General features: G+C 41.1%; 1 protein-coding gene across 1 annotated transcript; it reads left to right on the forward strand.

The window, feature by feature from the left end:
• The first annotated feature begins 12 nt into the window (after positions 1-12).
• Grx5 (Glutaredoxin 5) lies at positions 13-16,272 on the forward strand. Its single transcript, XM_045736258.2, has 3 exons — positions 13-352; positions 4,350-4,464; positions 11,991-16,272. Exons 1-3 carry the CDS (start codon positions 218-220, stop codon positions 12,176-12,178), a joined length of 438 nt encoding a protein of 145 aa, XP_045592214.1. The 5' UTR covers positions 13-217; the 3' UTR covers positions 12,179-16,272.
• Positions 16,273-17,284: the final 1,012 nt, after the last annotated feature.

The following is a 17,284-nucleotide window of genomic DNA, read 5'->3' on the forward strand; positions in this document are numbered from 1 at the left end:
TATATGAGTGTTTGTGATGCAGAGGAATCGGACGCGGCGAGGCAGACGACGCAGCCATAGTTCAGCACTCGGGTGTCTCAGCCTCTCCTAGGCCTATTTCTCCTTACTCTAGGCCTATATCTCCTCTCCCTGGGCCTAAATCCCTCACATCTGAGACTGAAACTCCAGTAAACTTGCACAATAGAGGAAAGAGGAGGTATATTCCGCCAAGATCAAGATGTTTGCTGGCCGTCTGGTGAGAAGTTTCCGTCCAGCCGTCACTCTTGTCTCAAGAAGTTGTAGTGCTCAAGCTGGCAATAAAGAATTCTTTGACAAGTTAGTCACAAACAGCAAAGTGGTCGTATTTATGAAGGTTTGTAATGCAGTTTCTATGATTACTGGCCTATTTTTGGGTGTATTTGTAGTCCCTGTGGTGCAGTGGTAAGACACTCGCCTGGTGTTTCGCAAGCGCTTTGGTCTGGGTTCGTATCCTGGCCGGGGAGGATTGACTGGGCACCAATTCTTAGCTGTAGCCTCTGTTCACCCAACAGTAAAATGGGTACTTGGTTGTTAAACAATTTGCCGGGTCGTATTCTGGGGACAAATCAGGATTAAGGACTTGCCCGAAATGTTATTCGCACAAGTGGCTGAACAAGAATGTAAAAACTCTTGTATATGTAAGTAAATGAATAAAATTTAAAATATTTAAAAGCCAGAGACTACAACTACCGCTCAGACAGAGCAACTCCCGGTACTATTTATTCCAACATTATTACAAGATGTATGCACAAATGAACAAATCGACAAGGGCCGTGACAAGGACTCGAACCTGCGTCCGAGAGCATCCCAGATGCTGCCTTAATCGAATGAGCTACGACATGGTATAAGAATTGCAACCAGAAATTCTACTGAACTTACCTGGATCCTGCAGCCTCTCCGAGACACAAACCAGGATTTTACACAACTCCCCCCTGCACTCGAGCTATGTCAATAGGCCGTTCTACCTCTTCGTCCTTACTTCATTATGTATGCACAATATTACATTAGTTTTAGATTTACTGGATTATGTAGTTCTATTTCCAGTAATATATCAAACTTGGTGGCTGGCATTGTAAGGAACATTCCATCAGTGGAAAGTGGACTATACTGTATCAACACTTCGTCATGAGTAATTGAAGAATCAGCTTAATGATAAACCTTCTTGAGGTTATCTTGAGATGATTTCGGGGCTTTAGTGTCCCCACGGCCCGGTCCTCGACCAGGCCTCACACGCACAGTGTTCTGTCCGCTCAGCCGCCGGCTCCCCAAACCTTACCTAATCTTAGGATTGCAATTAATTTTTAATACAGCCATTGGGGTGCTGTAGTATACAAAGTGAGGCAAATGACTGAGTTAGTTGCCTCATGGGTAACATGAGGTACTGAGTTGCCTCATGGGTAGCTTGAGGTACTGAGCTACCCACATGAGTAACATGAGGTACTGAGTTACCTAATGGGTAAGATGAGGTACTGAGTTACCTCATGGGTAAGATGAGGTACTGAGTTATCTCATGGGTAAGATGAGGTACTGAGTTACCTCATGGGTAAGATGAGGTACTGAGTTACCTCATGGGTAAGATGAGGTACTGAGTTATCTCATGGGTAAGATGAGGTACTGAGTTACCTCATGGGTAAGATGAGGTACTGAGTTACCTCATGGGTAAGATGAGGTACTGAGTTATCTCATGGGTAAGATGAGGTACTGAGTTACCTCATGGGTAAGATGAGGTACTGAGTTACCTCATGGGTAAGATGAGGTACTGAGTTATCTCATGGGTAAGATGAGGTACTGAGTTACCTCATGGGTAAGATGAGGTACTGAGTTACCTCATGGGTAAGATGAGGCACTGACTTACCTCATGGGTAAGATGAGGTACTGACTTACCTCATGGGTAAGATGAGGTACTGACTTACCTCATGGGTAACATGAGGTACTGACTTACCTCATGGGTAAGATGAGGTACTGACTTACCTCATGGGTAACATGAGGTACTGAGCTACCCTCATGGGTAACATGAGGTACTGAGCTACCCTCATGGGTAACATGAGGTACTGAGCTACCCTCATGGGTAACATGAGGTACTGAGCTACCCACATGGGTAACATGAGGTACTGAGCTACCCTCATGGGTAACATGAGGTACTGAGCTACCCTCATGGGTAACATGAGATACTGAGCTACCCTCATGGGTAACATGAGGTACTGAGCTACCCTCATGGGTAACATGAGGTACTGAGCTACCCACATGGGTAACATGAGGTACTGAGCTACCCTCATGGGTAACATGAGGTACTGAGCTACCCTCATGGGTAACATGAGGTACTGAGCTACCCTCATGGGTAACATGAGGTACTGATTTACCTCATGGGTAACATGAGGTACTGAGCTACCCACATGGGTAACATGAGGTACTGAGCTACCCTCATGGGTAACATGAGGTACTGACTTACCTCATGGGTAACATGAGGTACTGACTTACCTCATGGGTAACATGAGGTACTGAGCTACCCTCATGGGTAACATGAGGTACTGAGCTACCCTCATGGGTAACATGAGGTACTGAGCTACCCTCATGGGTAACATGAGGTACTGAGCTACTCACATGGGTAACATGAGGTACTGAGCTACCCACATGGGTAACATGAGGTACTGAGCTACCCTCATGGGTAACATGAGGTACTGAGCTACCCTCATGGGGTAACATAAGGTACTGAGTAACCTCATGGGGTAACATGAGGTACTGAGTTACCTCATGAATAACATGAGGTACTGACTTACCTCATGGGTAACATGAGGTACTGAGTTACCTCATGAATAACATGAGGTACTGAGTAACCTCATGCATAGCCTCATTAAACAGGACCCATGAGGCAGCCCAATGAAATTGTGTTTATTTTGTATCAAAATAGTAGAATCTTCAGTAAATGTTAATATTTAATAAAATCTGAAAAAAGCATTACACTATATCTGCATAACCCTGTGAAGTGGTTCATTCTCCAAGATGTACAGAATATTCTTAAGACGCATTATAATATTTTCACCATAGCTTGCTTATGATCAAGATCCCACACCTACACAGACTTAGAAGGCCAAGGCGGGATCGAGGAGCCGTCACAGTCAAACGTCCGAGGTTTGATTTCCTTGTGGGACAAGGATGTTTCGGCATGTTTCCTTACTTCTGATGCCTATGTTCACCTAGCATTAAATAGGTACCTGGTAGTTAAGAAACTGTTGTGGGGTTGCGCATCTTATGCGAGATTAACGCATAGGTTCTTGTAGGGAACCTCGGTAAGCATGTGTAAGCTTCCTGCCCCCCGACAAGTGAAATCAGAAGTTGGAAGTGGCAAGTGTTTTTAAAAGGAGGGAAATTTTATTGATTTATTTATATATACAAGAGTTCTTACATTCTTCTAAAACCACTAGCATGCATAGCGTTTTGGGCAGGTCCTTAATCCTAACGTTTCCCCGGAATATGACCCGCCAAATCGTTTAACAACCAGGTACCCATTCACTGCTGGGTGGACAGAGGCTACAGTTAAGGATTTTATGTTTTAGGTTCAATTCCCAGGTAGAATAAGATGTTTTGGCATGTTTCCAACAAAATTTCTCATGTAGCTCCGTATTGCAAAGTAAAAGCAGGTGAAACTCATTGTTTTTATGGTGGTACACCTCTAACAAGAATAATGAACTGAAAATTTGAGGTCATGAGGAAGTGAAAGAATTTTTTACTGCTAGACCCCTGGTAATACTGAATCTGATCACTTCAAGGGTCTTGAAGAAATGACCTTATAGAAAGACATGCACGCAAGGCAATGAATTTTGATAAACTTGACCAAGAGTAGCAAGCTTTTATGGATTTAGAATAGACTGAAGTAATAAGAACTTTTAACTGTAAATTGTATACTAGATATTCATTTATCAGCATGTAAACACATTACTCTATTTTGATATAGAATAGGCCACAAAAAAGTTTCCAACTGGATAATGAAGCAGCGTATGTGCGCATAATCATTTTGTCAGTAGATTATTGCATATATAAACCAGTGAGATTCGGGTAGCCAGTTGATAGTTCTGAGTTTAATATCTGTTCAAATTGTATAATTAAAAGTTAAATTTTATTTGGCTGAAAAAAAAATCATAAACGATTCTCACTTATTTTATATATATTAACTGCATGTGGCAAATATATATTAATAAAGGTAGCATATTATTTTATTGAGTGTACTTGGAGAAGCACTAATTTCAACTTATAACGTAAGACGTACCGGTATGTATTATATTTTCTTTGCAAGCCTGAGAATTATTGTTTCCTGTAATTGAATTTATTTGCAGGGAACTCCAGACATGCCAAGATGTGGCTTTAGCAATGCTGTGGTACAGATTTTACGGATGCACGGTGTCGACTATGATGCTCACAATGTCTTGACTGATGAAACTGTTCGGCAAGGTGGGTCAAGTCAAATTTAAGTACAGTACAGGTACTGTAATACCATCTTATTTAAATCTTTTCCAACTAAAGTATGCTTGTTTTGGGCTTATTTTTGTAATGTGTTCATTCCACATTTATATAAAACAGTAACTCATCACACTTTTATGTGATAGGTGATTGGAAATATGCCCAGCTATTTCTGTCTCACCCATGATTTGAACCCGGAATTCTCAATTGTGAGTCGTGAACAAACCCGACTGTGCTACCAAGACCTTGCTAAATGAAGATATGTACAGTTGGGTTCATTTTCAACTCACAATCAGGAATGCTGGTATGAATCCCAAGTAAGACAGTGTTTTATTTTTACAAAGGTGAGTACAGGAACAAGTAACTTCTGACTCCTGTTAGCAGGCTAAGAGCCTTCACTTCCTATAGTTTATGGTGAGCGTTACCCACTAGTTTTCCTGGAACATGACCTACCAATTGGTTAACAACCGGGTACCCAACTACTGCTGGGTGATCAAAGGCAAACACCTCACCTTGCTGAAAATAAGTGCTTGGGGGTTAGTCAACTATCGTGGATTTGCATCATGGGGAGGGTCAGTAGTTCAACCTTTGGGGGCAACCTCGATATCAGCCTAGTGTACGTACATACACGGGTTGCTTGTGCCCTGATGAAATGAATTATTGTTGATGTGTAAAATGATGATGGAACCCTATCACAACCGACTTTATATATATTTTCTAGAGTGTGGTTTGGTCAACATATTCCAGCCACGTTATTGTGACTCCTCATCTGCAGATGGAACCTTACTTTCCTTACTATGGCAATCACTATATTTACCTGAGGGCCACTAACACTAGTGGGCTCGATGAGGACAGGAAGCCAGCAGTTTGTCAACGATCCCCTCATTTGCCCTGATGGTCTTTTCCCGTTGGATTTTAAAATTTAACAGAGTTTTGGCATTTACGGCTTTGGCAGGTAAGCGGTTCCATGGGTTTATAACCCTATGGGTGAAAAAGCATCTGTTCTCAGTCCTACACTGTGGCTCGTTGACCTTGAACCTTGTATACCTGTATCATTATACTTTCTCCAAGATTTTATATTTTTTTAAAATTCTTCATGTTTTAAAAATTATTTTCTAATACAAATTGCATCAAATGCTTAATAAGTAATTCAAATTTTTAATTAGTCTTGATACTTTCATGACTGTTTATTGTTTTGCTCCAAATTATAACTACCTGTCTTGTAGTAGGCATCCACATTTGATGCCAAATGTGGCAGCAGTCTCAGGAGACTATGAGTTGGGCTCTGGTTGTCAGTCTGGAGTGGCCTTTCCAGGGAGCAAAGCCAGGGTAGGTTGCAGGTGATGAGTGACAATAACGTGGCTAAAGTATGATGACCAGACCTCACACTAGAAGCTGAAGAGACGACGACCTTTCGGTCCGTCCTGGACCATTCTCAAGTCCATTGACTTGAGAATGGTCCAGGATGGACCGAAACGTCATCGTCCCTTCACCTTCTAGTGTGTGGTCTGGTCATCAGGGTAGGTTGATACAGGGGAGAAGCTGTTACCCATGCAGCCAGTCTAGCAGTAAGCAGCAGGTTATCTATGACAGTACTACCTGCCTAAGGTAAAGACTAAATTGACAAAAGTGAAAGAGTTTGCAGAGGTTTTGCCAGGTCTTTACTACTGTATTTCTGTATCATGATATTGGGGCCAAAACCCAACAGTACTGTACTGTAATTAAACAACACCTCACAACCGGTCGGCCGAGCGGACAGCACGCTGGACTTGTGATCTTGTGGTCCTGGGTTCAATCCCAGACGCCGGCGAGAAACAATGGGCAGAGTTTCTTTCACCCTATGCCCCTGTTACCTAGCAGTAAAATAGGTACCCGGGTGTTAGTCAGCTGTCACGGGCTGCTTCCTGGGGGTGGAGGCCTGGTCGAGGACCGGGCCACGGGGACACTAAAAAGCCCCGAAATCATCTCAAGATAACCACATTAGTTACTGTATTTTAAGTACTGTACTTTGGTCTTTGCTGTTACCAAGTTCCCCATTTTTCAAAAAAATTAATTCTTGTTGCTCATATACTGTATTCCAATTTGTATTAGGGATACAGAATACATAATAGTATTGAGTTTTGTAATGATTAATATTACATGTGATGCATGTAACATTATATGTACTATATCTTAGGAGTGTTATACTGGATTGACATTTCAACCTCATGGCAGTTCTAAAGGGTATACAGCTTTGATTTCCAACTAGCAACTAAAATCTGTAACATTTGTTGAAGCATATGATTCATGAATGAACTGAGTGCAATAGAATGTGTGAATGAATGAAAAGAATGAAGTCCCCGTGGCACAGTGGTAAAGCACTCGCCCGGCTCATCGCTAGTGCATTGGCCTGGGTTCGTATCCTGACAGGGGAGGATTGACTGGGCACCAATCCTTAATGGTAGCCTCTGTTCACCCAGCAGTCAATGTGGGTACCTGTAATGGGGTACGATTTGGTGGCTTGTATTCAAGGGAAAAATTAGGATTAAGGACCTGCCCAACACGCTATGCATGCTAGTGTCTTTAAAAGAATGTAAGAACTCTTGTATATATGTGTATATATGTGTGTGTATGTATATATATATATATATATATATATATATATATATATATATATATATATATATATATATATATATATATATATATATATATAATATATATATAATATATATATATAAATATAATATGCGAACAAGCCTGAATGGTCCCCAGGACATATGCAACTGAAAACTCACACCCCAGAAGTGACTCGAACCCATACTCCCAGAAGCAACGCAACTGGTATGTACAAGACGCCTTAATCCACTTGACCATCACGACCGGACATAATGAGGTGATAGCCGAGGCTATATGAACCACCCCACCGCCGGCACTCGGATAGTTATCTTGGGCATAGCATTTTACCAAATCACCTCATTCTTTGGGGCACACGTGAGGAACACAAATGCGAACAAGCCTGAATGGTCCCCAGGACATATGCAACTGAAAACTCACACCCCAGAAGTGACTCGAACCCATACTCCCAGAAGCAACGCAACTGGTATGTACAAGACGCCTTAATCCACTTGACCATCACGACCGGACATAATGAGGTGATAGCCGAGGCTATATGAACCACCCCACCGCCGGCACTCGGATAGTTATCTTGGGCATAGCATTTTACCAAATCACCTCATTCTTTGGGGCACACGTGAGGAACACAAATGCGAACAAGCCTGAATGGTCCCCAGGACATATGCAACTGAAAACTCACACCCCAGAAGTGACTCGAACCCATACTCCCAGAAGCAACGCAACTGGTATGTACAAGACGCCTTAATCCACTTGACCATCACGACCGGACATAATGAGGTGATAGCCGAGGCTATATGAACCACCCCACCGCCGGCACTCGGATAGTTATCTTGGGCATAGCATTTTACCAAATCACCTCATTCTTTGGGGCACACGTGAGGAACACAAATGCGAACAAGCCTGAATGGTCCCCAGGACATATGCAACTGAAAACTCACACCCCAGAAGTGACTCGAACCCATACTCCCAGAAGCAACGCAACTGGTATGTACAAGACGCCTTAATCCACTTTACCATCACGACCGGACATAATGAGGTGATAGCCGAGGCTATATGAACCACCCCACCGCCGGCACTCGGATAGTTATCTTGGGCATAGCATTTTACCAAATCACCTCATTCTTTGGGGCACACGTGAGGAACACAAATGCGAACAAGCCTGAATGGTCCCCAGGACATATGCAACTGAAAACTCACACCCCAGAAGTGACTCGAACCCATACTCCCAGAAGCAACGCAACTGGTATGTACAAGACGCCTTAATCCACTTGACCATCACGACCGGACATAATGAGGTGATAGCCGAGGCTATATGAACCACCCCACCGCCGGCACTCGGATAGTTATCTTGGGCATAGCATTTTACCAAATCACCTCATTCTTTGGGGCACACGTGAGGAACACAAATGCGAACAAGCCTGAATGGTCCCCAGGACATATGCAACTGAAAACTCACACCCCAGAAGTGACTCGAACCCATACTCCCAGAAGCAACGCAACTGGTATGTACAAGACGCCTTAATCCACTTGACCATCACGACCGGACATAATGAGGTGATAGCCGAGGCTATATGAACCACCCCACCGCCGGCACTCGGATAGTTATCTTGGGCATAGCATTTTACCAAATCACCTCATTCTCGTTCATATAGCCTCGGCTATCACCTCATTATGTCCGGTCGTGATGGTCAAGTGGATTAAGGCGTCTTGTACATACCAGTTGCGTTGCTTCTGGGAGTATGGGTTCGAGTCACTTCTGGGGTGTGAGTTTTCAGTTGCATATGTCCTGGGGACCATTCAGGCTTGTTCGCATTTGTGTTCCTCACGTGTGCCCCAAAGAATGAGGTGATTTGGTAAAATGCTATGCCCAAGATAACTATCCGAGTGCCGGCGGTGGGGTAGTTCATATAGCCTCGGCTATCACCTCATTATGTCCGGTCGTGATGGTCAAGTGGATTAAGGCGTCTTGTACATACCAGTTGCGTTGCTTCTGGGAGTATGGGTTCGAGTCACTTCTGGGGTGTGAGTTTTCAGTTGCATATGTCCTGGGGACCATTCAGGCTTGTTCGCATTTGTGTTCCTCACGTGTGCCCCAAAGAATGAGGTGATTTGGTAAAATGCTATGCCCAAGATAACTATCCGAGTGCCGGCGGTGGGGTGGTTCATATAGCCTCGGCTATCACCTCATTATGTCCGGTCGTGATGGTCAAGTGGATTAAGGCGTCTTGTACATACCAGTTGCGTTGCTTCTGGGAGTATGGGTTCGAGTCACTTCTGGGGTGTGAGTTTTCAGTTGCATATGTCCTGGGGACCATTCAGGCTTGTTCGCATTTGTGTTCCTCACGTGTGCCCCAAAGAATGAGGTGATTTGGTAAAATGCTATGCCCAAGATAACTATCCGAGTGCCGGCGGTGGGGTGGTTCATATAGCCTCGGCTATCACCTCATTATGTCCGGTCGTGATGGTCAAGTGGATTAAGGCGTCTTGTACATACCAGTTGCGTTGCTTCTGGGAGTATGGGTTCGAGTCACTTCTGGGGTGTGAGTTTTCAGTTGCATATGTCCTGGGGACCATTCAGGCTTGTTCGCATTTGTGTTCCTCACGTGTGCCCCAAAGAATGAGGTGATTTGGTAAAATGCTATGCCCAAGATAACTATCCGAGTGCCGGCGGTGGGGTGGTTCATATAGCCTCGGCTATCACCTCATTATGTCCGGTCGTGATGGTCAAGTGGATTAAGGCGTCTTGTACATACCAGTTGCGTTGCTTCTGGGAGTATGGGTTCGAGTCACTTCTGGGGTGTGAGTTTTCAGTTGCATATGTCCTGGGGACCATTCAGGCTTGTTCGCATTTGTGTTCCTCACGTGTGCCCCAAAGAATGAGGTGATTTGGTAAAATGCTATGCCCAAGATAACTATCCGAGTGCCGGCGGTGGGGTGGTTCATATAGCCTCGGCTATCACCTCATTATGTCCGGTCGTGATGGTCAAGTGGATTAAGGCGTCTTGTACATACCAGTTGCGTTGCTTCTGGGAGTATGGGTTCGAGTCACTTCTGGGGTGTGAGTTTTCAGTTGCATATGTCCTGGGGACCATTCAGGCTTGTTCGCATTTGTGTTCCTCACGTGTGCCCCAAAGAATGAGGTGATTTGGTAAAATGCTATGCCCAAGATAACTATCCGAGTGCCGGCGGTGGGGTGGTTCATATAGCCTCGGCTATCACCTCTTTATGTCCGGTCGTGATGGTCAAGTGGATTAAGGCGTCTTGTACATACCAGTTGCGTTGCTTCTGGGAGTATGGGTTCGAGTCACTTCTGGGGTGTGAGTTTTCAGTTGCATATGTCCTGGGGACCATTCAGGCTTGTTCGCATTTGTGTTCCTCACGTGTGCCCCAAAGAATGAGGTGATTTGGTAAAATGCTATGCCCAAGATAACTATCCGAGTGCCGGCGGTGGGGTGGTTCATATAGCCTCGGCTATCACCTCATTATGTCCGGTCGTGATGGTCAAGTGGATTAAGGCGTCTTGTACATACCAGTTGCGTTGCTTCTGGGAGTATGGGTTCGAGTCACTTCTGGGGTGTGAGTTTTCAGTTATATATATATATTAGTATATTTTGGTAGCAGTCTTTCCTGTAGACATATATTATTAAATATGACCGAAAAAGTAAGATTAATAATTCTAACACGAATTTTCTCAATCTTTCGTACATTACGCTTCACTGTTGGAGGTAAATAAAAAATCACTTCTCCAAAATTCATTTTTATTTCTAGTCTGACGCGACACGGGCGCGTTTCGTAAAACTTATTACATTTTCAAAGACTTCACAAATACACAACTGATTAGAACTTACGTATTCTCTGATTTTATATCTACATTTGAGTGAGGTGGGAAGGGTGATGTGGCATTAACACAAGACAGAACAAGGGGGGATATTAATAGGGTATTAAAAGTATCAACACAAGACAGAACAGAAACAATGGGTATTGAATAGAAGTGTTTGTAGAAAGCCTATTGGTCCATATTTCTTGATGTTTCTATATTGGAGCGGAGTCTTGAGGTGGGTAGAATATAGTTGTGCAATAATTGGCTGTTGATTGCTGGTTGTTGACTTCTTGATGTGTAGTGCCTCGCAAACGTCAAGCCGCCTGCTATCGCTGTATCTATCGATGATTTCTGTGTTGTTCAATCAACAGCCAATTATTGCACAACTATATTCTACCCACCTCAAGACTCCGCTCCAATATAGAAACATCAAGAAATATGGACCAATAGGCTTTCTACAAACACTTCTATTCAATACCCATTGTTTCTGTTCTGTCTTGTGTTGATACTTTTAATACCCTATTAATATCCCCCCTTGTTCTGTCTTGTGTTAATGCCACATCACCCTTCCCACCTCACTCAAATGTAGATATAAAATCAGAGAATACGTAAGTTCTAATCAGTTGTGTATTTGTGAAGTCTTTGAAAATGTAATAAGTTTTACGAAACGCGCCCGTGTCGCGTCAGACTAGAAATAAAAATGAATTTTGGAGAAGTGATTTTTTATTTACCTCCAACAGTGAAGCGTAATGTACGAAAGATTGAGAAAATTCGTGTTAGAATTATTAATCTTACTTTTTCGGTCATATTTAATAATATATATATATATATATATATATATATATATATATATATATATATATATATATATATATATATATATATATATATATATATATATATAAACAAAAAAATGTGATATGGTAAGTCATTACTGTGTCAAAGTAGATATAACACAGAAGTGACTGACATTGTGTATGTTCACATGAGAGTACTATAGTACCCTAGCTTAAACACATTAGGCTAAATGGATATACAGTAAAGCAAAATTGATATGCTGTAATTTTGTAATCATTTCCAGGGATCAAAGAATACTCTGAGTGGCCCACAATACCACAAGTATTCGTAAACGGAGAATTCATTGGTGGCTGTGACATACTGCTACAGATGCATCAGAATGGGGAACTAATCGAGGAGCTGCAAAAGGTCGGCATCACGTCTGCTTTACTCGAAGCGGAAGCTAATGATAAGGGAGACAAAAATAAATGAAGAGAAACACTAACAAGATAAGGAGAGAAAACTGACAAGTACACATGAAAGGAGAAATTAGAAGCCATTTTGTATTTATTTTTCACACAAACAGTAATGTATTTAAATTTAGTAATTATTTGATTTGATATTTTCTTGCATTCTGGGGGCTATGAAAATGTATATTATTTTTGGCTTTGTACAAATAATGTACAGCACATGGTTTTGCGAGTCCTTCCAGTAAACAAAATCGTATGTGTTAGCAATTGTTTTGTTTACATCAGTTTCAGCATTGATGCTATGCGTGTAGCTCTCGGTGATACCTTTTGTATGTTTGCTATTGTTATTGTACAGTTTAATAGAGATAATATATCTAGAGGTGTCTTGTGTAGATTTACAATTTGCATTTACAGAACTCTGCTCAAGGTATTAAATACGGTAGACTCCCAGTCCTGTATTGTGGTATTTCAGAATAATAATAATAAATAGAATGTTGTTATAAATAATACCAAGGATCTGATTGCAGTGAATACAAGGCAAGTGTTCCCATTTTTTCATGAAGGCAAAACTTGTGTACAGTATTTCGGCTAGACCAAAGGTGTGAAGGTGTGCAGGCAACGAGTCACAATAACGTGGCTAAAGTATGTTGACCAGACCACACACTAGAAGGTGAAGGGACGACCACGTTTCTGTGCGACCTGGACCATTCTCAAGTCGATCGACTTGAGAATGGTCCAGGACGGACCGAAACGTCGTCGTCTCTTCACCGTCTAGCGTGTGAAGGTGTGTATTTATTATCTTTTTTGGAGTAAGAGTTAATACTTTGAGATATAATATATATAAATGAATTTGTTTAAAAGCAATTATCAAATGTACTTAATACTGAAAGGTATAGATTTCTTTATTTTTGTTTCTGTAACTTTAGTGGTAACTAAAACAATGATAACTGTATGTTACAGCAACTAACAATATAGTTATAACTATAATTATATTTAATAATAACTGCAAACTCAACTCAATTAGAATGATGACACATGTGAGATTTATGCTATTGGATGTGGCAGATATATAAATGCCTACATAATGTGGGGGTAAAGAGCTAAAATAAAGAGCCGTATCTATTTATATGTAGCATGGCTAACTCTTCCTTTTTATACTTTAATGCAAGTTCTGGATATTTTTTAAGTTTTTCATTAAACAAGTTCAAGTGTATAAATACTGAATTTAACAAAGCTTGAGCCCAAACACATGTTTGTTTGTGGATATTAAGCTGCACTTGCAGCAACCAATGTGAATTTAGTTTTGAAACTACTGTATGTCAGTGAGAATAAAGATTGCTTATTTTGATTCTACTTGCAAGTCAGTGCCTAATGTATTACCACTTTCTCACTGGAAGTGGTGTGTGTTAGTCTGAGTGAATATACAACCATGTGCAGGCGATGAGTCACAATAACATGGCTAAATTATGTTGACCAGACCACACACTAGAAGGTGAAGGGACGACGATGTTTCGGTCCGTCCTGGACCATTCTCAAGTCAATTGTCTCAAGTCGAGAATGGTCCAGGACAGCCCGAAACGTCGTCGTCCCTTCACCTTCTAGTGTGTGATCTGGTCAATATACAACCATGTCTCCTTGAAAATTAATTTAATTGTTCCCACAAAATTTATTAAAACAAATTTGAATATGGTAAAATCAATCAAATCCATGAAAATGTGTGAAGCTGTCAATGTAGAACCTGATGAGGTATGGTGTGATGATAATGTACGGGGGTCAGATTCACGAAGCAGTTACTCAAGCACTTACGAACTTGTACATCTTTTCTCAATGTTTGGCGGTTCAATTATTAAACACTTAATGAGCTCGGAAGCACCAGGAGGCTGTTTATAACAATAACATCAGTTGATTGGGAAGTTCTCATGCTTGTAAACTGTTTAATAAATGTAACCAAAGCCGTCAAAGATTGAGGAAAGATGTACTACACGTTCGTAAGTGCTTGCGTAACTGCTTCATGAATCTGGCCCCAGGTTCGTAAATGCTTTTGTAACTGCTTTGTGAATCTGACTCCTGGTTGGCACACCCGAGTCACTACTTAAGGATCACTACCAATTTCTGTGTAGTGACGCTCTGTTCACTTAACTGCGGTGGGTTGAATCCTGGGAAAGGTCAAACACTGACTTAAAGGAATCTTGATAAGCCTAACAGGCTTATTGTCCCCAACAATGGGAAGCTGAATTGAAGTTGTGCCTCTTGTCAATATGCTTGTATTGACAATGAGGCAGGTTGTAGAAATTATGAAAAATTTCTGGGATTGTCAACATGACCCAAATGTTTTAGCACGACCTTGATATTACAATCCACTACCATTAAGTAAAAGCAATCACATCTTACTGACTGACGTGATTGACTTTCTTTGACTTCTCTGAATAAGACTTTATTTGATTCAGTTAAATCACTAATTTAACTGAAATAATGCTCCTCAGGTGTTTCTGTGCTTTTTAATATCAAGTACACCTTAGAACTTGAGAGTACAAACATTATTTTTTAATAAATTTCGTAGTCTTGGAATGCATCATGATTTTTACACAAGATCCTTAACTACTGCGCAAAGCACCTTAAGGCGCTCTGAGGGTTGTGGGATTTTTTTTCTAATTATGCCATATTTTAAGGTTTTAAATGTTTTCATCGCTCTTTGTCATTTGAAATGAAAATGATTGAGTTTGGAAACATTTTGACATTAACATTAGCTGAACATTTATAAAAACAACCAAAATATGTCTGCAACAACTGCACCATGAAATTTTTGCAAAAAACAGGTGCGCAGTGCAGGGGTTAACTAAGTACTAAGTGATTTGATTCAGGGTTACAAGGAGTGCACATTTGCACAAACTGGGAGTCTACTGTATATCTGTACAGTCTTAAAGCATAATTTTAAAGAATGAATAATGCTCATTTTAAAGGTCATACGCAACATTTTATTAATTGTTGAAATAAAACCTGTCATGGTCTGCTATATCTGAGGAAAAAAATAATGGAACTGATTTCAAGGTAAACAGTAAAATGTGTTTTTTTTTTTGTTTTTTTTTTTGCTGCTCTGTTGTGGAGTGCAATGCTTAAATTTTCCATTATTCAGCCTCAGTGTAAAGGGTGTGGATGATGTCTAAATGAACTTGAGACTAGAGGAATCTACAGGTCTATTGGCCCATGCACGGCAAATCATATTTGCATCTAATCGCTCCAACTTATGCTTGAAACTTTACAGTGAATTTGTGCTATGATGTTGCTTATTTATTTGTTCTGCAGATCTACAGCCCTGTTTCCAAAGTTATTTATTTGTTCTGCAGATCCAATGCCCTATTTCCAAAGCCATGTTTGCCTATTTCTTTTCTGAATCTAGAGTTATCAAATTATGATACCTTGTTAAAACCTTTCATTCATTTGCACACTTCCTTCGTGGACTTTCTTTGACACACTCTAAAGAGTGCAAATTGAGTTTTCCTAATGCCCAGGATTAACTTCAGTCATCCTTCTCTGTAAATTCTCAAAATTATTTTACATACAGTACATTGTATTTCTCTTCCCAAAACAACTGCATAATCAAGGCTGGATAATTGACCAGACCACACACTAGAAGGTGAAGGGACGACGACGTTTCGGTCCGTCCTGGACCATTCTTAAGTCGATTGAAAATGGTCCAGGATGGACCGAAATGTCATCGTCCCTTCACCTTCTAGTGTGTGGTCTGGTCAACTTACTTTAGCCACGTTATTGTGACTCCTCGCCTGCACAAGGCTGTATAATAAAAGGTTAAAATAGAACTCAATAACAGCATTTAAGCTTCAATTATTAGCTCTTGTGAATATGACTCCTGGTACAGCATTTGGTCCTATTTCTTACCTAATTTTATCACCTTGATTTTAGATCCCTACTAATCATGACTTTTAATTTTTATTTTGGCGGTTTTCTTTTGCAACTAACACACTGATTTTAAACTATTTATGTGCTTGTTTGTACAATTGCAATGCCTCGGTAACTGCAACAATTACTTACAGATGTGAATATTTATATACTCCAGACCTGTAGGCTGTCTAATAGACCCAAGTAATTACAAATATATTGTGTGTATTCATTCCATCCTATACTAAGTTGTCTTCAGATAATGGCCTGAACTGTAATTCAGACTTACACTAAGCACCTGGTTGATGACCGGGCCGCGGGGTCACTAAGTCCCGAAACCATTTCAAGGTCTCAAGGTAGCATACTGTAACTCTCATACCTAGTAATATATTATCCTGTAGGAAAGAGGTGAAATACAGTACAGACTCTACCGTGCAACTTTGCTTGAAGAGATCAGTTTGTGCTAAATTCTGTGTTTTAGCAGACATTGCTGCAGAGAATGACTGAAAGGTAGAAGTAATTGCTACACTATTTGAACTGGTCAGTAGAGCAACGATTTAATATTCCGGCTGTAGCGTCAAAATATGCAATAGAAACACGATTTTTCCCTTAATATCTTGCTCACTGATACTTGCAGTCGGTGTTTGATTCCCAATGGTCAAAGTGGTTAGGCACCATTCCTAATTGGTTCCAGTACTCGACCTGAGGCCTCCTAAATCTTGACATACAAAAAGAGCGTTTAATAAGCCCGTCCTCTTAAGGTTTCAAAACGTCAACAATTTAATTAAATTAATTATAATTAAAGTGTCTTCTTCTAACCTAACAAACTACGCCAGAAGACCCAAAAATGAAAACGGGACAGTACGACACTTTGGAGAGCCGCTTCCATTTTCTAGTACAACGATTTTTGGCCTTGGGTAACGCATACGAGCAAAATGTGACGTTCTTTGTAAGAGGGCAGGTTGATCTAATGTAATGAAACTGGATAATAAATTGGACACTGACACCCCCTGAAGCCAAAAATCGTTGTACTAGAAAATGGAAGCGGCTCGCGAAAGTGTTGTACTGTCCCGTTTTCTGTTTTGGGTCCTCTGGCTTAGTTTGTTAGGTAAATTGAATAGCCATGTCGACTATATAGTCGACATGGCTTGGCGCTTTCTCCTCACAACTCCCTCCCTCCCTGAAGAGACTATTACCGATAGTTTGCCAACTACTAAGTCGCATCAGCTGT

The sequence above is a fragment of the Procambarus clarkii genome, chromosome 6 (genome assembly GCF_040958095.1).
Source record: "Procambarus clarkii isolate CNS0578487 chromosome 6, FALCON_Pclarkii_2.0, whole genome shotgun sequence".
Classification (NCBI taxonomy): Eukaryota; Metazoa; Arthropoda; class Malacostraca; order Decapoda; family Cambaridae; genus Procambarus; species Procambarus clarkii.